This window comes from Haemaphysalis longicornis, unplaced genomic scaffold (assembly GCF_048455015.1).
Source record: "Haemaphysalis longicornis isolate Haplotype H1 unplaced genomic scaffold, Haemaphysalis longicornis Haplotype H1 scaffold_1, whole genome shotgun sequence".
Lineage (NCBI taxonomy): Eukaryota > Metazoa > Arthropoda > Arachnida > Ixodida > Ixodidae > Haemaphysalis > Haemaphysalis longicornis.
In genome coordinates this window covers 408,111,297-408,133,195 of record NW_027526203.1, presented here as the reverse complement: position 1 = coordinate 408,133,195, position 21,899 = coordinate 408,111,297, and the positions used below count along the sequence as shown (strand labels likewise).

Here is a 21,899-nt window from a genome sequence, read left to right as displayed (position 1 = left end):
AGGAAAGGGTACTCAACCATGGATCACATCCATGTTTTCAATCAAGTGATAGAAAAATTCGCAGAATACACTAAACCCCTTTGCAAGGCATCTATAGACTGTGAAAAAAGATACCAAACTACCTTTATTTACGAAAATAATTCGTAAAATTGACAAAAAAGAAATCACGGGTCTCGGCAAAAAATTATTGCATTGCTGGGGCCCAATGCCATAGCGTTCGCATCAAAACCCTCGATTCCACGCTAAGCTACAGAAGAGGGAGAATAAGAAACTTTAATCAGCAAAAATAAATTGTGGGGTGGCTTCTAATGCTGAACAGAGGAGTACTGTTAGCAGTTGGGTTCGATTCCCGGCCGCGGCGGCCGCTTTTCTGATGGAGGCGAAAAGCAAAAACGCCCGTGTGTACGAGATTTCGGCGCACGATAAAGATCCCCAGGTGGTCAAAATTAATCCGGAGCCCTCCACTACGGCGCGCCTCATCGCCTGCGTTGCGTCGGCGCGTTAAACCCCACAATCAATCAATCAACTGTTAGCAGTTGCTCGAGGGAATAGGAGGGTTCCAAGCGAACGAGTAGATGACACTGGGAGTGTACAGGAATGGCCGGGCTTGCCCCATCTAGGAACTAAACGTCGGTAATCTGGATTATGGTAGCGAACAGTGCGCAAACTACGTACATAAAAAGCATGGCGAAACGCTTCTGCACGCTGGGGTTTTTGCAAACACTTAGCGTTCTACTGCATGACAACCAGATGGTCACCCTGTGGCAGTTATCCAGTGGCTGCCGACTGCGCCGGATCGGGCTTTTTCGTGGATAGCTAGGGTCAATGTGGTTTATCCCTGCAAAAGTCTGGGAAATTTTCTTGTTCTGGAACTACAACGCGTACTGAAATGGCGTTTCTTTGGTGTTAGAGGGAACGCTAAATTGCTAAACGTAGGAAGTGGCAGGTTTCACGAAAGCGGCTTCATAAATGAGGATTCACAAAACCGGGTTTTCGACACAAGTTTCAAAAATTTTCCGTTGAACTGGCACAGGTAGCCTAATAAGGCTTTGACACTAAAAACGATTACCGCTGCAAATGACGGCAGCGACGGCTGTACATGAGAACGTAGAGTACCGTCGGATTTGTTTGCGAGTGTGTATGAAACCGACGCTTCCTTTCTTGTTTATTGATTATGGGGTTTGAAGCGCCGAAGCTGCTGAGGCGCGCCGTAGTGGAGGGCTCCGGATTCATTTACGCCATCTGGGGATCTTTAACGTTCGCCACCCGCTGCGGTGGCTCAGTGCCTAAGGCGTTCTGCTGCTCAGCACAAGGACCCGGGTTCGATTCCCAGCCGCGGCGGCCGCTTTTCTGATGGAGGCGGGAAGCAAAAAAAAAAAAGTTCCCTTCCACTCTGTGAAGAAGGCAAACCTCCGAAGCTGGACGCAGTCCGCGGAGTGCTTTGATTGATTGATTGTAGCGTTTAACGCGCCGACGCAACGCAGGCGATGAGACGCGCCGTAGTGGAGGGCTACGGATTAATTTTGACCACCTGGGGATCTTTAACGTGCGCCGAAATCTCGTCCACACCGGTGTTTTTGCTTTTCGCCTCCATCAGAAAAGCGGCCGCCGCGGCCAGGAATCGAACCCGCGACCTCGTGCTCAGCACTCCGCGGAGTGCTCGAAACGAAACTATTCTGTGTAATTTGCGATTCTGCATACTTCCCCGTCAATTAGCTGAGTGGAACTTGGATGAACTCGAGCTTTACTCTAGCACACAAACATAGGGTCGGGGGCATCTCACTGTCTGTGGTACCAACGCCACATACAGGCGGCGTTGGTGTAACACACCAAACCACTGCGCTCGACAGACGGACACCGGACAGGTCGCTATGGGCCGCTTCACGTCCTAGTTTAAACCTCCCCCGCCAGCCTAACGGTCATCAGTGAAGACGTGAATCCTATAGCTGTGCGTGAATGCCCCCCCCCCCCCCCCCTATTTTTTCACTCCCCGCTTGTGCAAGCATAAACGGGCAACCGGTGATGTGCGCATGAGTATGTGAAAGACTCTGGCGAAAGTGTCGCTCTGAAAGCCCTTCAAGCTAATAATGCAGCTACTCGGCGAGCGAGCACTTGTGGCGGCCACGGCTTTTTGTTGTTGTCGCGCCCATTCGCGCTTCTGTGTGGTCCGATGCTCCTTCAATTCCCGCTCTTCTTCCTCAGAGCAAATGACATGCGTCTGTCCTATAGCGAGTTAAAACTTGGAAGATTTTATCGGTCAAAAATGTCCGTTTCTCTTCCCGCGTCATAGGCAGTTTACTGACACTGTTACACACCGACCCACACCCAAAACGCTCGATCACGGAGGACAGCTGATAGGCCGCATTGAGTTTTGCCACTTCGTGTTTAAATCTCCCACCAGCACGAAGGGCGCGCCATCGGTACGTGCATGAAGCGTAGCTACGAGTACGCTACCCCTCCTTTCACCCCCACACCCCCAAACCGTGCACGCACTAACCGGCAACTGGTGATTGGCGTGTGCCTAGGCGTGAAATACACCGGCGAAAATTCAGGCAGCAACGTTGGCGGCTACATGTTCGGTGGCAGCGGCTAGGTCGTTCTGACGCCCATTCGCGCTTCTGTTGATTCTCCACAATCATCTTTTAATGGTGCTACCGCCGTTATCAGCCTTATATGCAACTGTTGAAAGAGACGTCGGTTGTGGCGAGGCTATAACAGTTGGGAAAAGGGGTCGATGGTGGCGGGGAGGAGCATAGAAGTGGCGCCGAGTAAATCGGCTTCACCGGAATGAAAACTCTGGTGGGAGGGGGTTGAGACATATACTGCTTCGCACTAAAACGCCCGTGTGTTCGAGATTTCGGCGCACGTTAAAGGTCCCCAGGTGGTCCAAATTAATCGGGAGCCCTTCACTACGGCGCGCCTCATCGCCTGTGAAGCGTCGACGCGGTAAACCCCACAATCAATCAATCAATCAACGTTCGCCGAAATCTCGACACAGGGGCGTTTTTTTTTTTTTTTCGCCTCCATCTGAACCCGCGTCCCTTTTCTCGTTTAGAACCGGGGCAATCATACAGGCTTTAGAGGATGGCTAACGTCCTTTCACATCTACCGTGGTTTGTCCGTTTAATGATGTCTCTGGATTATTCTTTATATACGGCTGTAATGTATACCTCATATCATTATCTTCACGACAAGTGCGCCAGAAGGCACATGACTGCGCCGATGGCCTTAAATCAGTTTTAGCTCGTGGTAGTTCAATTTTATGTCCCCCTTTTACGAGCGAAAGTGGTTTCTGCAATAGTGTACGCATGCGGCAGTATACATCAGGTACTGCGCCGAGTATACTCGATGATCTTATCCCTTTCACCTGATCAATTCCTTCGGGCGTAAAGGAAGCACTTTTTTCTGTCGTGTGCCAGCTCGTTGCTTCTCGACCTGACTCTCTTTAGTATCAGCGTGAAGCGGATAGGAGGGTGTTAATCCAGTACCGGCATCCATAAATCGTGCTATGCGCGACGTTCAAACTCCACTTTCCGCAAAATGCCGTTGCCTACTTTCGCTCTCGCGTGCTCGGAGATTTGGAACACTACATGGCTCATTAACACATAATTGTTGCTGGAAGGTGACCAAGTGCCACGGATTTCCCATCACCTACGCGGGAGTTGTTCATCAAGGTGGCGGCAAGCGGGAAACCCTTGTCCGGCCGGGTCACCCGGGATGACAGAGTACGAGATACAACGGACCCGTGTGTGACGGGTTCGGGGCTCGTTTTGACGCTCGTTTTGACCTTACCGCGCTTGTCATTTTTTGTGTGTGTGTGTGTGTGTGCCAAGGCCGCTAGGCTGCCCGCGCAAAAGGCGAAACTCGTTGCCGGGTCACCCCAATTCGTCACTGGACATTTGGCGAGCACTCGAGCGCTGCCGTCGGCGGCGATGCGCTCAACGCCCTCTCGACGCCAGTCAGGTTGAACGCCACAGGCGGCGGCTCCAGCGGCGGGCCCTTCTCGCCGAGGGTTGTTAACCTCTTTCTGCGCGAATCTGCTTGCCATAGCTTCCGGATACGGAGCTCAGCGCGGCGCCTCCTCGCTCGCCAAGGTCAGGGGTGACCCTTTTAGCTGGCGCGCTGTGTGCTGAGCCAACGAGACAACGGTACCACCACTCCTCTCAGCGTCGCTACAAGATGTGCCGCCCGCGCGCCGGGGGAGGAAGCGCCCCCCTCCGGCGCAACGAAAAACAGCAAAAGGGTTACGGCTACACCCAGCCCCACTGGAGGCAGCGGCGCGTTCTCACGACCCCGGCTGAGATAGACACGTAACCGGGCCCAGGAGCCTACGGCCGCCGCCGGGGGAAGGTTGCAGCCTAGAACGGCGGCAAGACCGACGACGACGCAGGAAAGGGATTCTCCGAGCGGACGGGGGGACACCGCGCGTGGCGGCTCCCCTGGCGCGTCCTTTCCTTTGTTGGTCTTTGTTTTTTTGCGCGACCTCAATTTCGGCTTCGTCGAATATGAGCGTGTGTGTGTGTGTGCCTTTGCGAAGGCGGTAAGGTCGATCTAGATTCCCCGAGGTCCCCTTCTTCCGCTTGACCCTTCGGCTCTTCTTTTACTACGCGGATTAGGCGCTCTTCCAGCCACCGCGCTAGGGCGCCGTTCGAAGTGGGCTATCTGCCAAATGTCACCGTGCCGGAAACCTTGATGGGCTTCGATTTGCTACTCCGGGCATCTGGCTGAGCGTTCCGCTTTTGCTTGCTCCCGCTGCTCGCTCGAAATCTGCATAGGTGGTCGCTGCGAAGCAGGCGGCACTGCCAACATCCGGGTAAAACGGTGCGAATCCAATCTTAGCCTGAGCTAACACAGAGAACGAAGCAAAATTTCTCTTTGAGGCTTGCAGACGTGACGAGATTGGCATCGCCTCAATTATAAGTAACATAAGTGAGAGATACTCCAGCGAAAGCAGCCTATGACAGGCGCATTACGAAAGTGGGAAAGTGCGCACGGAATATAAAGTAGGCTAAGCAGCTGTATATGGGTGTAAATAAGCAGCGAGGTTTTTGAGAAAAAAATTAGAAACGTTCGTTGAGGTGGTTGCTCGGGGATCAAGTAGAAATATTCGCTGTGACTGATTGTCTGGCTTGGTAACACATGCAAGTTTGCCATAACTAGCACGAGTTTATTCTCGCGAGCCTCCAGTTACGTCGACTTACGTCCAGGCATCTTTGCACCTAGCGAATGGACGCACTGCGAGGAAAACAACCGCTCAACGGTGTGGCGCACTGGCGTGCGCAGGATTTGGTTTCGGGGGTGGCCGGACCCTCTTCCACCAAGGGGAGAGGGGGAACGTGAAAAGAGGAAGAAGAGCAAAGCAAAACAAAACAAACAAAAAGTCAATTCAGCGTAAAAGGCAACTTAAGAATGCAGTGGGCTTCAGACTGTGCTATAAATTCTAGCTCAGGGGCATCGCGAAACGGCTTATCGTTGTGCTGAGAGCACTTTCGACAGAAACGCAATTATCCGTGGTGGTTATTGTGGAATATTTAAAGTAAGCGCCCTCGTTCTAACTGGTGCGGAGTACGTTACTGGCGCTGCCGCTGTGGGCCACCTGGCTGGGACGTCAGCTGCACGACTTGTGCAGACCGTGCGTGACGGCGCCTTTTTTCTTAATTTATTTTTTAGCGATTTACACTCAACCTAGATGACTTGACCACATTTAAACGACGCAAACCGCCTATTGTGAGTTATTGGTGGTGGTGCCGTCGGTCACGACAGCAGCGCCTTTAATGCGGACGGCACGCGACAGAGTCTTTAATTTCAGTCCGGCAATCGATGTTTTAGAGTGTATCTTTATTATAGGTGCTGTAATTTTCATCTATCACAAAGAAATTCGATTTATGTTTTTAGTGAGAATGACATGGACAACCTCGATTATGTACTTACGTGCTGTAAAATGTGCCCAAGCTGCTAAACAGTCTTTACGTGTATGTTTGCCGCTGGTGCTAACAATTGGTAAAGTTTCTTTTTGCGTGTTTATTAATGCCGTTTGTTTATAGAGAAATATACTTTAGTTTAGCAAACACTAAAAGAACAGTAAAAGTTTTTTGGCGGTATTTAGTTTTCATATTCACGCAGAAAGAACTCCGGCGGGAACTAGACCTAAAGGTCTCGTGTTGCTCACCAGTTTTTCCACGTCAGAAGAAAGAAAAAAAAAATATAGCGAGTTCAGATAAGCACTAATTATGCGAACCAAGTTTGCTCTTACGCGCGCACGGTGACCACAAACCTGAGACGTTCGAACCACATCGCTGAGTTTGCCTTTATTTCAATTTATGATTTTTCAATAATATTTCAATATATGGATGGCTGGTTACTGCTCGGCCGCTGGCGAGTAAAGCAGAAGCGGCGAAAGCGGGAGAGTCATTCTCATTGTATTAACTATTGGCGTCAGGGGAGCTTCGCAATTAAAAAAAAAAAAAAAGAAAGGTTTCAGCTGTGCTTTTATGCGCCTGATCTAAGGGGAGCTATGAGACCTGCCATACTGGAGGGCTGCGAATTAATTTATATCACTCTGGGCTGTTTGAAGTGCGCCAAAACCTGCCACACAAAACTGATGCGCGTTGTTTTCTTAAAGCACAGAATAGCACTGCATTTGCTCTTGCTTTGTCTGAAGTTCACTTTGGGGTGTTCGTACTATAAAATTATTCGAATCCACCTTCCCTCATGGGTATTTTCGCTTTACCTAGCTTCTCGCTTGTCACAGTGGTTACGCGTGAAACACTGTTGTTTTTTTGTGGTTGTATTAGGCTAAGAAAAAAAATCCAAAAACGAGGATAACGCGGGGGAGGCTTTCGGTGGAAACGCAGACGCTGGCGGTGATCACAAATGTGACATAATGCATGGCTATGGCGCTGGTGGTTCATGCTGTGCAGGAATTATTAACGCCCTCCCCGTCGTCATTGGAAACAGAAGAGTAGAAAGGAAGCTGTGACAGGGAACAGATTTGGTGCTGAAATCCCATTCCCACCGTGCTTAGTGTCCGCGCGTTACGAAACGAGCGGCGCGAGGGGTCGCGCGAAGGGTAAACCCGAACGTGTAAAATATTGAGTGCGCCTCGGGCTTGAGGGCTGCCGGCTTCGCGGCGTGGCACCATGTGTGATGTGTACTGCCGCTCCCCTCTTCCTCACCTTTTCCGCGGTCTCTTCCAGCTGTCTCTTTCAACAGCGAGCTATGGTTCGCAAAAATGGTGCAGTTTTGCTTTTGTCTCTCGATTTACCTTTTCTCCTCGAGTTCGCCGCACCGCCGGCGCCGATTGGCGGGTCCGCCAATGCGCGGACCCCGCGCCGGCGACCCGCGCCCAGTGCTGCAAACACTGAGAAGGGCGCCCCTCTGCCGGCACCATCACCTGCTCTTCCTCATCCCGGTTCCGGCTTTCTCGCTTGCGCTTTTCTTTCGATGCTGCGGCCCAAGCACAACACAGCGCGTGCGCGCGAGAGAAAAAAAGAACGGAAGGGCAAAAGGAAGGCGTTCGCAGCGCGCCCACTTCGAGTGCGGCGACGGCTGGAACGACGGGCCGGTCCGATAGGGGCCTTCGGCGTGATATACTCTACTCCACCCGGCGTTCCCGATCACAGCGGCTGACCTTCTCTCCTTCGTCGAGCGTTCTCCTTTCCACGATCCGAAACTGAAAGTGAAATGTTTCTGCAGCGGTCCCCGGCGGCGCGGGAGCCATTCGCGGAGTAACGGTCTCGCCGCGAGCATCGTCGCGTGCGTCCTCTTCGTCGTTGCGTTGACGGCGCGCTGTCCTCGGAGCTTCCTACGCGCACGATCATGTGCTGAACGCTGTGACGTGACAACCTGCGACAGGAGGTTAGGTGAGCGCTCACGGCGGTCCCCGCGCGCCGGTGGACTTTCCCCGCAGCCACTTGTCAGCGCGCTCCGTGCGAGCATCTTTTGACTGTTGTGTCGCCTTCCAAGCGGCTTTGTCTTGGACGCACGAGACCGACAGCTCACGCGGATGAGTGATAAGATTGCATTCGCTTGTGTCGTGTAAAAGTGTGGCCTTGTTTCTGCGCGAAATCTTTGGTGACCGCTTTGCGACGCGACCTGCACCACCGTTCAGAGCTGGCTGACCGTTCGTCCCGGGTCTGTCCCACTGGGAACCTCAAGTTCCTCCGCTGTGCGAAACTATTCGCCTGTTGGTCGGAGCCCACTGCGAACTGTGCGTGCTTTGGAAACACATGGAAACTTTCTTCTAAGCAACGAACCAAGATGATGGCGGCAGAAGTGGTACGTACATTTTGGAACCGTGTGTTATCTCACCATTAGGGGACAACAAAACGAAAAGTCGAGCGTGTTCACACCAACAAAGCAAAAGGTAGCGCACCTTCGAGCCTTTTGCTTTGTTTGTATTTGTTTGAGACTCTGTTAGCGGTCTTCTAAATGATTTAACGACCTATCTTAAAAGGACAGGGTCTTGCAAATTTGCCTATTTCTTACCATTGTCAACTGAATATGTTAGCGAAAACAAAATTCACAGACATGTCTTCCGGATCCGCCTTCTCACAACACAGCTGCTTTCTTTTTTTTTTCTTTTTCGGGTAGATCATTGTTACCTTTTGTACAGTTGATAGACATGAAAAGCGTTCCGAAGCTGCATTGTTTTTCTGCGAAGGTCATCTATACTGCTCGTGACTGGTGTTCTGCATCTTTTGATTTTCGCCAGGGAAAGTTTCGATTTCGCGCCATTCGAAAAAAGGCCGCAGTAGCCGCAGTGGTTGTAGTTTGTTCATTAATGATTGCGACGAAAGTGTTCATATCAAGCATTATAAGAGGCTGTATTTAGGTTTATTAGTTTCATCTTAGATATAAATAAAATGTGTAAACCTTACGCCGGTGCGATTTTTATTGATTCGAGTTTATCCGAAAATCTCCGACTGAGAGGTAGTCTGAAGGAAAATATTTCTCGAGCAGTTTTTTATGTTTTAATAAATTTGTTCCGGGCATAGCGTGGGGCCAACTCCTGCACTGAGAAGCACGCGAAACGATCGAACAGTCCCATTACTGGGTCCCATCACTGGGTCCCATGGGACCTAGATACATCCTAGGTTCCATCACTGGGACATAGAAATGAATTCTATTCGCGACTACCACGGAATAGACATGGACCACTTGGAGAAGGGCCTCGAAATTATGTAAAAATCAGCCTTTAAAAGTCACTATTTACGTGTACAAATGTGTCTAGGAAGTAACCGACGTAGCGCCATAATTATGTAAGCGTTTCACACAAAGGAACTCTGTTATATAACAACGCCATGTCTCCGAACGTGCAGACGACAAATAGTCAATGCGAAGCCCACCCTCGACCGAGTGTTTGGCTGCCGTGGCAAAGAAAGGGTTGGATGGTATTGTTTACTGCTCCGTAACCAGGTTTCGAAACAGAGTGATCCCAGAAAATCGTTTGAGGAGTCTGTGTGTGTTGTGTTGTGTTGTGTTTTGTTTTGTTTTGTTTTGTTTTAGAGAAGGGGGGGGGGCTACACAGCTGCTTTTATTCATAATACTTTCCTCTGCAGTATACTGGCTTCTTGACGATGATTAAAAATTGTGTACTTGTTGTGTGTGTTCGGTGCGTGCACACGTTCTGGAGTGATCCGTCTCCGTACTTGCGCGTTATTTCTTCCGAAGTTTCTAGTACGAGTGCCGAAACGGAATGTTCTCTTCCACGTATCATCGTTCGAAATGATTTGATTGATTGATTGATTGATTTTAGGGTTTAACGCGCCGACGCAACGCAGGTGATGAGGCGCGCCGTAGTGGAGGGCTCCGGATTAATTTTGACCCCCTGGGGATCTTTAACTTGCGCCGAAATTTCGTACACACGGGCGTTTTTGCTTTTCGCCTCCATCAGAAAAGCGGCCGCCGCGGCCGGGAATCGAACCCGCGACCTCGTGCTCAGCAGCGCAACGCCTTAGCCACTGAGCCACCGCGGCGGGTGCGATCGATGACGCAAACATTGCCAAATGGGCTTGTATGTATATAAAAAATTGGAACGGGGGACAGGTTTCTCAGCCGCCTTGAAAGTAATTCTATTATGTCGTATTTTCAAAAGTTCACGAGTGAATTTTCTATTAAAAAGTGTTGCAGAAGTTCTTAAAGATTATAACTGAATACATAAACGCAATCACTGCGAGTAGTGCGCGTCACAAAACGGAAGCTGCAAAAAACTCCTAATTGCACAATGCAACAACTATAGAGAAACCATAGAGAGTTGTGAATTCGAGAGCGTTAACGTCCCATTAAACGCCGATGAGTGTCCAGTTGAACGCCGCAGAGCACCCTGGCTCGCCAGTGACTGCTGCGCCTCTGGGCGACGGGAGCCAAAGCGGCCGGAGTGCGAAGCTCGCTGCGAGGAGAGCGGCGGCTGAACAGCTGCCGCCGCCACGCTCCCCGTCTTTTCCTCTCGCGCTCCCATGCAGTGCTTATCAGTGCGCACTCATTTTCGTTGTGTTTTATTTCTGGGGCACGTGCTATGGAACGCGTCGCAGCCAGTGGCAAATTATTGGCCTCGTTTCTGGGATGGCAGCTTTTCCTCCTCCTCCTCATCCTCCTCCTCCTCCTCCTAATCATCATCATCATCATACTCACGTCCACTGCAGGACGAAGGCCTCTCCCATCGACCTCCAACTGCCCCTGTCCCTCGCCGCTCGAGTCCGTTCATCATCATCATCATCATCATCATCATCATCATCATCAGCCTATCTACGCCCACTGCAGGGCAAAGGCCTCTCCCATTAATCTCCAAATATCCCAGTCCAGGGCTAACTGCGACCAATTTATCCCCGCAAATTTCTTCATCTCATCTGCCCATCTAACTTTCTGCCGCCCCTTGCCACGCTTGCCTTCTCTACGGATCCACTCTGTTACCCTTAATGACCAACGGTTATCTTGCCTTCGCATTACATGCCCTGACCACGTCCATTTCTTCTTAATTTCTACTAATACGTCCTTAACAGCGTTTGTTACCTGACCCACTCCGCTCTTTTCTTGTCCCTTACCGTTACACCTATCATATTCCGTTCCATTGCGCGCTGAGTCGTCCTCAGTTTAGGTTGAACCCTCTTACTGAGCCTGCAAGTTTTTGTCCCATAGGTGAGTACCGGTAAGATGCAGCTGTCATACACTTTCTTCTTAAGGGACAATGGTAGGCTGCCATTCATTATCTGAGAATGCCTGCCGAATGCACTCCACCCCATTCTTATCCTTCGAATTATCTCTGCCTCATGGTTGTGATCCGGCGTCACAATTTGGCCTAAATTGTGACGCCGAAAAAAAAAAACGCGTATTGATGGAATTGCAGAATTGGGGCTTGGGGTGCGGCCTGACCCCGGCGACCATTGCCGGCAACGCACTCCCTCACCAGAGCATGATTGGCCACCCTGGTGTAGTAACGGCCACAACCTCCCATGAATACGCCAATTAACGAGTCCATTCTTTCCCTCCTAAATTCCTTTGTTCGTCCCTCCATCGAGTCATTCGCCATCCCCTTCCCTTCCCCTTCTTGCAGACCTGTCTCTTGGTATCCACTCTGCCACCCTGGTAGTCCACCGGCTTGATTGATTTATTTGGGAGGGGTGGAGGGTTAGCGCGCCGACGAAACGCAGGCGATGAGGCGCGCAGTAGTTGAGGACTCCGGGTAAATTTTGCCCACCTGGTGGTCTTTGGCGTGCGCCGAAATCTCGCGCACACGGGCGTTATTGCTTTTCGCCTCCATGAGAAAAGCGGCCGCCGCGGCCGAGAATGGAACCCGCGTCTTCGGGCTTAATCCACCGGCTGTCACTTCGCCTATCTACATGGCCAGACCAAGTTTATTTCGTTTTCTTTATTTGAACTATGATATCCTCTGCTCTAGTTTGTTCTCTGATCCAGGAAGCTCATTTCCCCTCCCTTAACGTTACTCCTATCATTGTTCTTTCCATGGCCCGCTGACCCGACCTAAGTTTGCTTTCAAGCTGTTTAGTAAGGTGCCAAGTTTCCGCTGCATATGTCATCACCGGGAGAACGCACTGGTTGTAGATTCTCCTAATCAGTGATGCAGGTAGCTTACTTTAAATTATTTGGGAGTGTTTGCCGAGTGCAGACCAGTCCATGACAATTCTGCGCCGGATTTTTCTGTCGTGGCTGGGATCAGCACAGACGACCGAGGTAGTTATAATCTTCTACTTCTAGCGTTTCGTTACATATGCTGAACGGGGGCGCTTTATTTTTATTTTTTTTTGGCCCCACGGCTTTCTTTTTTCTGAATTTAGGTCCTCAAGCATTTTTTGCAGGTATTCTGCAGACTCGCTGAGCAAGACTGTTGTCTAATGAGCCACTTAATGCTTTCGAATTAGAAACACTGAAATGCACCCTACAAATTAGCGCAGAACTAAACTATAAAAGTGCAGAACAGCCTAGCTGTATTGCTTGCGCCGTGTAGTGCAAAAGAAAATGGAATTGAATGTTTCAACTACAGTTTTGATAAATTATACGTATAGCTTGAGCTTGGGATTCGAATCAGCTTTCAATCACGAAGAATTATTTTAAATTTGCATATAACCCAAACACGGAGTAAGTTCATACAAGCGCGCACAAACGTAGACAAAAAAAAAAAACCAAGTCCAGTTTTAAGGTACAACAGCAGATCCGGGTATCATTTTGTTGAAATAGCCAATAATGAACCAATGATTTGAACTCACACCCTCCGATTTTGTGGGGTGCACTCAGCTGCGAGTATTTTCCTCTTCCTCATTCTATTTCTTTTGAAATTTGGAAGAAAAACCAGAGATTAGAATGGCGTGGGCTGATGCGCACTTCTAGAATCGGACATTCATGTAAACTTTTTATTTAGCAGCAGGCAGGCATTTTCAGAGTAGTGACAAAAAATGACCGCTGATAGCGGTGTCATATGCATGCATGCAAATGGGATGGCTGATGATGCAGCAAGAAAACAATTAGTGGTTGCGTGCCGCCGTGCTGCACGCGTGCTGCTTTTGAGGGTGACATCGGTTCTCGGGCGCGGCTGCAGCGTTCAGATCGGAGAAAAAAAAAAAATCATCCGGGCGTTTGTATGTTCTTTTGCGTTATACCCAGATGGCTTAAATCAATTTTGGCGCCGCCAAAAACGTACGCCTTGCATATATGTAGTTATTCAGTAATGTTTGGTGTCGGGCTGGTTGGTGGAGCGTGGTTTGAGGGATTGCGCTTGTGGCTACACCCAGAGATGGGCTTGAAATAAGAACGCGTGCGCTTTTTGTTAAGTCTGCTTTTTTCCACATAAATGCCTCCACATTAACGCATACCCAGCTTTCTCGCTCAAAATTCCGACCTCTCAGGAACCTAGCAAAACCACTTCACGAAAGTGATATTTGCCATAAAGCAAGGAGTAAACGTGAACACCAAAATACTAAAAGAACATTCCAGGATTCTGAATATTTTGTGTGTAATTCTATGTCAAATCTTACTCCCCATGCATTTCTATGGGACAGTTTCCATGGCTCAGGAACCTACCAAGTTTTCTCCCCCAATGTTAGCTGCGCAAAATAACTTTACATTTCGCTGAAGAACTACGGAGTAATCGCTGTTGAAAGGACTGCCATGAGCGGGAAAGCTGCACATGGTTTTACAAACAGGTGTTATTTTCTTCTTTCAAGTCCCTGTCTGGGTTTCGTCCCAAGCGCAATCCTTCAATCGCGTATAGATATTTCTTCGGTAAGTATCAATACGCTAATTTTTCCATCCCGATGAGTGATTGAGACCAAAACTGTGCACATGAATTTTTCGGGCACCCCGGAATAAGGACGCGGGGATGCGCTACAAGCAGGGCTGCAGGGCCTGCTCCAGCGGCTGATCCAGGCTGAGAGCAGAAAATGTCCTCAGAATTTCTGCTCCCGCAAAGACCCAGTGTCGTAAAAACGTTTGCGTTGTCATTTAATCCACGCTGCGTACGGTTTTTTTTTCGTGTGTGGATCTTAGGCGATAGCAGCGACTGTTTCTGCGACATAACTTCAAATAACAGCAGGTAGCAGGTTGCTAACCTGTGTCCCAGAATCAGTTGGAGGCGGTCGACCTAATCAATCTATGAAGCACGTAATTGTTCATGGTGCCGTGCGAAGCCCGCAGTCAACGAAATAGTGCTTAGAGAAGCACTCTCCCGCGCGGGGTGGACGTCAAGAAGGGTGCAGTGTCGACGTGCTCCCAGGCAGTCAACGCACGATTCCATTTTTATGACACTCTCCTCGGCCAAACTAGGCTGTATGGAGTACACTGCCCAATAAAGAGCAACATGATAACTTGATTTTTTTTGTCGTTGCCGCTGTGGTAATATCTCCTGGATTTACAGCTCATGGGACTAAAACCAAGCTGAAGGTAATTGCAGATTCGTACGTCGTAGCGGGACGGCCATCGCGAAATTCTAAAACGTGTTTTTAAACTTCCCCTATACATGCGACAAGGCGAACTATTTGTCGAGGAATTTTTTTTTTCCAAAGCCCTTAATCCGCCTTGCCCTCTCTTGCATCTCCCTACAAAGCCGTGCGGAATAATTCGGTCACCGAAAAAAATTATTACCGTGGCCCCGACGGCTCTCCCGGGATTCGCTGCGTTAATTATTTTAGACAATGTGTTCACTCTGCACGCGCGCACGAAGTTTCTTCTCCGCGTAGTGTACACCCCGCGTACGCGCGCCGACGATTGTTTAAACAACGACTTCCATCTCTTCTCACGGCGCGAAAGAACAGGGCGCTTTTGGCGATTGTTTTCGAACGTTTCGCGCGCCGCTCCATTGTCTAGCGTCAATCCCCCGCCTTCGCCGCACACGAGCCCAGCAGCGCAATTCGGCCGTCAGGAAGAGGTGGGCGGCGCGAGTATCGTAACGATCGTTTTGTTTTAATCTGCGCCCTCATCACGTAATGGCGGCTCGGGGCGTGCACCCGCGGACCGCGCGTAATTCGCGCTCGTGATTCAGTCACCGCAGTCGCCGGGAAGCGGGGCGCCCACCGGAAGCCACTGCGCGGACCCCTCCAGATGCGCGCAGGCCCGGCGTCGGCGGCCGCAAGGAGACGGCGCAAAAACAAAGAACGCCCGCTTCCCCACACCGGCCGGTCGCCCCCGCGAAAGCGGGCCACTTGAAATATGAATGGCAGAGGTCCGGACTCTTCCCTCCTTCCCGCCAGGCCGCAGCCGAGAGAACGCGGGTCGGCGTGGGCGGTGGCGGCCACCACCACCCGCCGCTCCTCCTTGGCGCGGCCCGACCAGGCGACTGGGGGAAAAAAGCGCGCCAGTATATAGTACCGCGGGCAACGAGCGACCGATTTGCTTCGGGCAACCTCTCCGGTGCATTGCGCTCGACGCGAGATGCATGCTAAGCAGCGTGTTTGGGACCTTAACTTTCAGAAGCCGGGTCATCGATCAAATTCTTGGGCGCACTCTATCAGGATGCTCAGCACGCATGAAAGGCAGCATGACCGCGCGAATTTGACCGCCAGAGAGGGGAGAGTGTAACACTGCTCTGGGGGCGTCGATATTTTCGTCGGCTATGATGGAAACATGAGTGGGATAGAGCTACGAAAAAAAAACAAATTTCCAATCAATATTTAGGGCGATTGGGCGTCATACCAGAAAAGCAAGATGTTTGCTTCCTTTCCTTATAGAAAAGCTAGAGCACAGGTCTTAGTACGCCCTTGTTTTTTTCCCGCTTGAAAGCTTCCAGGGTGCCCCTTAGACAGATAAGAGTCGCGTCATGCGCTTTTCTTTTTATGCGCGCTTTCCTAGCATGGCGGTAAGCGCCTCCCTAAGCACCTAGCTACTTCCGCCCTTTATCGGCCAGGCACGCGGCCACCCTGAAGCGCCGTCCCTTGTCGTGGCTTTCGCCTTGCGCGACATATTGACGCAGTGTTCCCGCGCCAAAGCCGTGCTATAAATCTCACTTCCGGCCGCCGCAAGTGGTAAAACGCAGGCAGAGTTCGCTTGTTGGGCTTAGTGTCCTGACACTGCCCAGTCAAGCAAATGTCCGCTCCCAGGCGAGAAGGGTAGCTTAGTGGTTTCCTCTATAGAGCCCGTAGAAGGGCGACAGCTGACTAGGGGGTCCTGGTATGCGCTCCGTCGCATAAATGCAGCCGTGAGGAGTCGCACATCATAAAACAATTTTCGTGGGTCTGCTTCGCCACAAATCCCTTGAATGACCCGTCTCTGTGCGTGTCCAATGGATCGAACTTCACGAATAACGAGACCCGAACTGTAATTTGGCTCGAAAAGTGCGATTGATCATCACGCAATGTAAAACGACTGGCTTGCATACCGTAGTGTTACAAGGCGGACTACCTTTTTAAAGTCAAATCATGTAGCGTGCTGAGCCTCGTCACTGGCCTCTGTTTCCGCTTTGATCGCAATCATTCGGCATTTATGCGTGCTATATAGACCTACAACACAAAATAAATGCTTATGGGTGTGGTGGACGAAATTAACCACTATGTATTACCAGACAGCTTGAGGCGGTTACTTGAGATGGATGCAGATTGTCGGGTCAGCACCGGATGCATGGTGACGTCCTGGAGTATCCTGAACTGTGCAGTGAGCACAAATCGTTCCGAATAACACTCGCTGTCAAACGGTATATTCAATAAAGCCAGAAGTCACTTAGAGAAGGCAATTTAACACTATCGAAATTACGGTTGCTCGATTATAAATATGCTACATAAACCTGTGAAAAGGGAGCCAATACAGCAAGTGCGACATACAACACAAAGATGTTTCTAAGCGGATTCTCCGAAAAATAAAATAAAAACAAATTAAAATTTAGGAATATTTAAGAGGTAGGATTACTTGTTTTCGTCAGTGTGGCTAGTTTGTCTGTACACCACCTAATGAGTTTGACTCCGATGTTTTTCACAATTTCTTAAGTTTATATGTGTTGATCTCGTGTGTGAGCGTTTGCTGGTGAGATACCAGATAGCGTTTCTCTATAGTTATTTGTGATTGTGGGCTGTTGTGGATTCTTCGCCGAGTGAGGATTGTCTACTTCTCTCACCCCTGATTGCCAAGAATAAGATGAAATAATGGCTCCTCAAGCAACTTGCTTATGCTGATTATACTGGGATGTTGTAATATGGCGTAGAAATCGTGTACAACACGCCTGGTGAGACCATTTTGAAAGCTTGATTGAGATTTGTGGACAACATCGTCTTGTTCGGTGAACGGGGTGAAGAATTGAAAATGGTGCTTTAGGAAGTGTGCTCAGAAAGCTTTATTCGTCGTTCGGGTAAAGATTTGAGAAAAGCGAAAGTAATGTTAAATAGACATGCCGAATGCACCCCCGTTAGCCTTAGGTAATGAAGCACTAGTGGAAAAGTTGTCAGGGCCGATCCGAACCACGGGGAGGAAATTAGGCGTAGAATTAATGTGGGCCGGAGAGTATTCGGCAAACATTCTCACGTAATGTACACTGTATAGGTTACCTCTGTCACTTAAGAGAAATGTGTGCAACCAATGCACATTCTAGGTTATGACTTGTGGGGCAGAAACCTGGGGACTTACAAAGTACCTTGAAAGAAAACTTCGATCGGCCGAATTAGCCATGAAAAGAATGAACAGAATAGCTATTAGAGGTAGGAAATTCGCGTATTTGATTAGGGAGGAACTCGTGGGGGAAGCGTCCTATAGCTCAAATTAAGAGGAAGAGTGGGGTAGTTACGCTGGACATGTAACGCGGAGAGCTCACGACCGTTGGACTACCAGGAAGGAAGGAAGGGTGTAGAAGGAAGGCAGGAAAGTTAACCTGGCTAGAGCCTAGTTTGCTATCCTGCACGTTGGAAAGGGAAAATAGGCAGAAAAGAGAAAATAAAAAATGAAGAAAAGTTGCAGTAGACACGTATGCCCAGCGCTGAAGCACTGACACTGATTGACACTGGAGGCGTTCAGTATATAGTCTGGTGTTTAAGTTCGTCGCCCGTAGAAAGCGTAAAAGTTCCTTAGTCGCCTTCTGAGCGGATGACAGAGAGGGCCAGTGGCACAGAATCTTCTCCTCCGAAAATGGTAACAGAATAACAGAACAGCTAACAGAACAGAGTAACAGAGTAGCTACTTAGAGGCGGCACAAGCAGATAGGAGAAGGCCGAGAACGCGACGGAGTGGGGAGATAGGGGAATCTGGTGGCAAAGAATGCCTTCAGGCAGCACAGGGTAGGAGCAGTTGGATGTCGCTGGGAGAGTTCTTCATCCTGGGTAGAAGGGGGTGCTAGTTGGTTCTGCATACCCTAAAATCCTGTCCTCGTTTCCTTGTTGAAAGTTTACGCGCTTTCTCACTCTAACCCTAATCCTGCAGGGAAAAATGGGGTGATTGTGGTCGTGGGGATGGGCCGGATAGCCCATGGTATCATTTGTTGACTCGTATTGACAAGACAGCACAAAGAATTGACCTGGTGCCAGCGGAGTCCGTGCGCTTCAGAGAAAAATGTTTCCGCAAATCCAACGAGTGTCGTTAGTTTCCGTACAGCACGTTGTTGGGCTAGTTGGTACTGCATTTCAAGAAAAGAAAAAAAAAACCAACATGGTAGATATTCATCTTCGTTTTTTCAATAAAGCTAGTTGTGAGTCTGCGCCCGTCCTGTACCCTTTTTTTTTATTTTCTTGAAATCGTTAGTTTGCCATCACCGTGCATAAACGATACACTGCTGCATTGCTTACCTTGATACCTTACATTGCAGTGCACTTCTGCATTGATACTCTATGCATCGCTGATTCGACATGCTCATATAAACTGTCAGCAGCCCCATCATCGTAGCTAAAGATTGGTGCGCAACCTAAACCTTTACCCCCTGTTCAGCCTCGTTATAACGGTTGCGTCTCTTTCGGTAATGCGCAAGAATTTATTCACGTTCCCTACTATCCCATTTTGGAGTCGAATCGTACGCTCGTGTAAGTTGTAGGGAAACCGGGGCGCGTTCAAATGAAATGAAACCCACGGGGGTTTTCACTGAAATGCGCATAGTAAAAGCTTAGTGTCCTTTACCTGTTCCGTTTGATTGTGCAATGGACTCTATTGATCACGGGTACAAATAAGGATTTGCTGGTGCGCCTTGGTGTATGCAACAACATATCGGTTTTTTGTGGTACCTGATTCCTTGCAAGGCACCGGGCATCTGGTTCTGCGGCCCTGGCAAAGGGAATAGAGGTTGAATTTTATTTCATTCTGATCAATTTCATAAAATATTCTGCTGCGACACAGCTGTTAATATTCTAGGTAAACATTGCAGAAGTCCCTTTATCAAGTTAAGCACACAGCGTGAGCCTATGTTGGGAGCTTTATTGTTAGGGTTTCCGCGGTGAATATTTTACGCGAAGCATGGATTCGAAAGTGCAATTTTCCTGACATTTCCGATTTGTAGACGTTGACTATGGCGACTCGCTAGCGCTTCTGCAGGGCAGAATCTCAAGGTCTTCAATCATGCTCGCGCTGACAGAAACTTTGCGTGAATGAACAGTCTGTACTAACTAGTACTATGAGAAATTGAAATTCTGAAGATTAACATAGCACTAAACTGACTGCATCATCAGGCTAGTTCATGAAACGGTCACGAACGGCGCTTGGTGTTTTCTCCTTGGAGTTTTAGAAATAAACCAGGACTCTAGTCTGTAGCTAAATTGTGAAATGAAATCTTAAATGATTTATGGTTCAGAATGAGTTTTATATGTTTAATTCATGCGGTGTGTTAACAAGAAGAAAATTTGCCACGAAGGGAGCGCCGTTTGCTTCGAACAATATTTCGACTACTTTGTGGCATAATGACCGGTACGTACAAGTATAAGGATACAGCAATCGCATGGGGGGAAGCATGTCCATTTAGTTATTTGGCGAAGTGAGGTTGGACAACTAGGGTTTCGGTGCTGCCACCTCATTCAGTTTACTCTTCCTTTCACGAGGGAGGGGAGCAGAATTACCTGACTCCCCCCTCCCCCCGTAAAAACATTCAATCAAGAAAACCTGTTACCGTTACGCTGTTTTAATGGTCTCCGCTTACTGCCATCCGCATTCTTTTTCACATCAGCTGTTCCTTGTGGGCCTACCACAGCCAAAGGAAACTTGGCGACGGAAAAGATTGCAACGTGAATTTAGCGTTACAATCTTTCGAGATTGGCAACAAAAACCGCATTTATTTGGTTTTGTTTCCAATCTCAAAGTAGGAGTCTTCGGCACCTCTGGCTTAGGACAATGTTTGCCGCCAGTTTATGTCATGCATACACGGTTCACTGCATGGTTGAACCGGGGAAAAGACGCTGTAATACGCGGCTGTGCATCGCAGTACCGAGTCTCCAGGGTACGCAATGCTCAGGGTGCAGAGTCTAACGCGAGACCGGCTTTTCCCCCTTGAAAGTGCAAACAACGGGGAACGCGGAGGCGGCGGTGGTGGCCAAAGTTTGACGACGACGGCGTCTGTCGAGCCCGATGCGGTGAGAGCTCGACGAGGTTCATCGCTGTGCGCACTTGTCGGCCTCGGCTCGGGAGCGGGGGCAGGGCGGCGGAGAATCGTGGTGCGCGCACCTGCCTTTCTCGCCGGAACGGCCGCCACGACAGGGCATGACTGGGCGGCGAACAATCGAGGGGTCCCTTTCCGTCTGCAGGTGTTGAGCGTTGGCTTTCGGGGCCGCCGCGAGTACTGCAGTGAAGCCGCACTTCGGCGTCGTCGTTGTTGATGGCGCCAAAGGACGCCCGTATCGAGGCTGGCAAGTCGATCACGCGCCCCTGAGTGCTTCCGTCATTTGTTGCCAAAGTGGGGCGTGCTAAAGCCGCTGCTTTCTTAGGCTCCGGGGTGGTCTTCCGGCTTTGCGCAGTCCGTAACAGAAGGCGCGCTCGCTTCAAAAAACCTGGACGCTGGCCATGTGTGAAGCCGTGTTTACCTTGAACGGATTTTGCATTTGGCAGCGGAGCGCCTCGCAGATGCGTACTCTTAACTGGGTTCGCTAGCCTGTCCTGCTTCCGCGATGCGCAACAATGTAACACACACAATGAAAATGCGCGCTCGCTTAATAGTAGTAGCTACTTGAGTACGCAAAGTCTAGGTCAGGAAGGGCTACAAATGCAGAGTGTGTGGATGGCCGCCTACGTGGTATATGTGGCAGTAAGCGTCACTAAAGGGCACAGCCACAGTAGTTATTACGAGCGTGATTTTACGCGGAATTACATTCATTATCAGGTTGCTCATAGCAACGAGGCCATTCTAAAACACACTTTTTAGCACCAAAGCTATTCTACTGCTGTTTGACCCCTATTAGATGCTAGTTCTAACAAAAAAAAGTAGCTGTATAGAAGCTTGAAATAGCTACAAACTTTGGTGCATCGTAAGGGCGTGTTTTTACAACTTAAAAACAAGAGGTTAACAATGGAGGGAAGAAAATTAAGGAATAGCGGCAACAAAAAAAAAACTGCATATAGCTCATAGACCTATGGAGCCCAACAAAATGAAAATAACAAATTAAAGGAGCCAGAGTCTACAAAAAAGAATATAGAGGACATCAAACCAGAACTTAGCCGGCAGAAGACTAACGAGACCGTATAAATGCTCGGATAAAAAAAATGGTACGGGTCTTACGCGCGAAAGCTACACTTGAGCTTTAGTGCTACGGAATAATATGGGCCACCTGGAGTTCTTTAGCGCGTGCCAAAAACCAGATAACTGCCCATAAGAACGCGCAATTACTTGAAAGGAGTTTTACGTAATTTCGGGAAATTTTCGTAGTGTGTTTCTGATCAGTACGTACGTTTACTTTTGCTTGTTTACGCCGCAGTAACGTAGACCACTTCTGATCCGTAAGGGGTTTTGTAATCAGCACTAATACTGAAGTTCGGGTACACCGTCGGCCTTTCCAATATCGGTTACGTGC

At 49.4% G+C, this 21,899-nt stretch overlaps 1 protein-coding gene across 4 annotated transcripts in view; it reads left to right on the top strand.

The window, feature by feature from the left end:
• Positions 1 to 21,899, top strand: part of LOC144155468 (puratrophin-1-like) — a 640,065-nt gene that overhangs the window by 161,203 nt on the left and 456,963 nt on the right. The window contains exon 1 of one of the 4 annotated variants that reach the window (XM_077686933.1): positions 7,641 to 8,277. The exons of 2 other annotated variants lie outside the window; for them this stretch is intronic. In XM_077686933.1, the coding sequence (XP_077543059.1) occupies positions 8,260 to 8,277 (18 nt within the window). In that variant the 5' untranslated portion in view covers positions 7,641 to 8,259. Of the gene's footprint in view, positions 1 to 7,640; positions 8,278 to 21,899 lie in introns of those variants that run through there. One more of the 4 variants, XM_077686934.1, reaches the window with a different exon arrangement.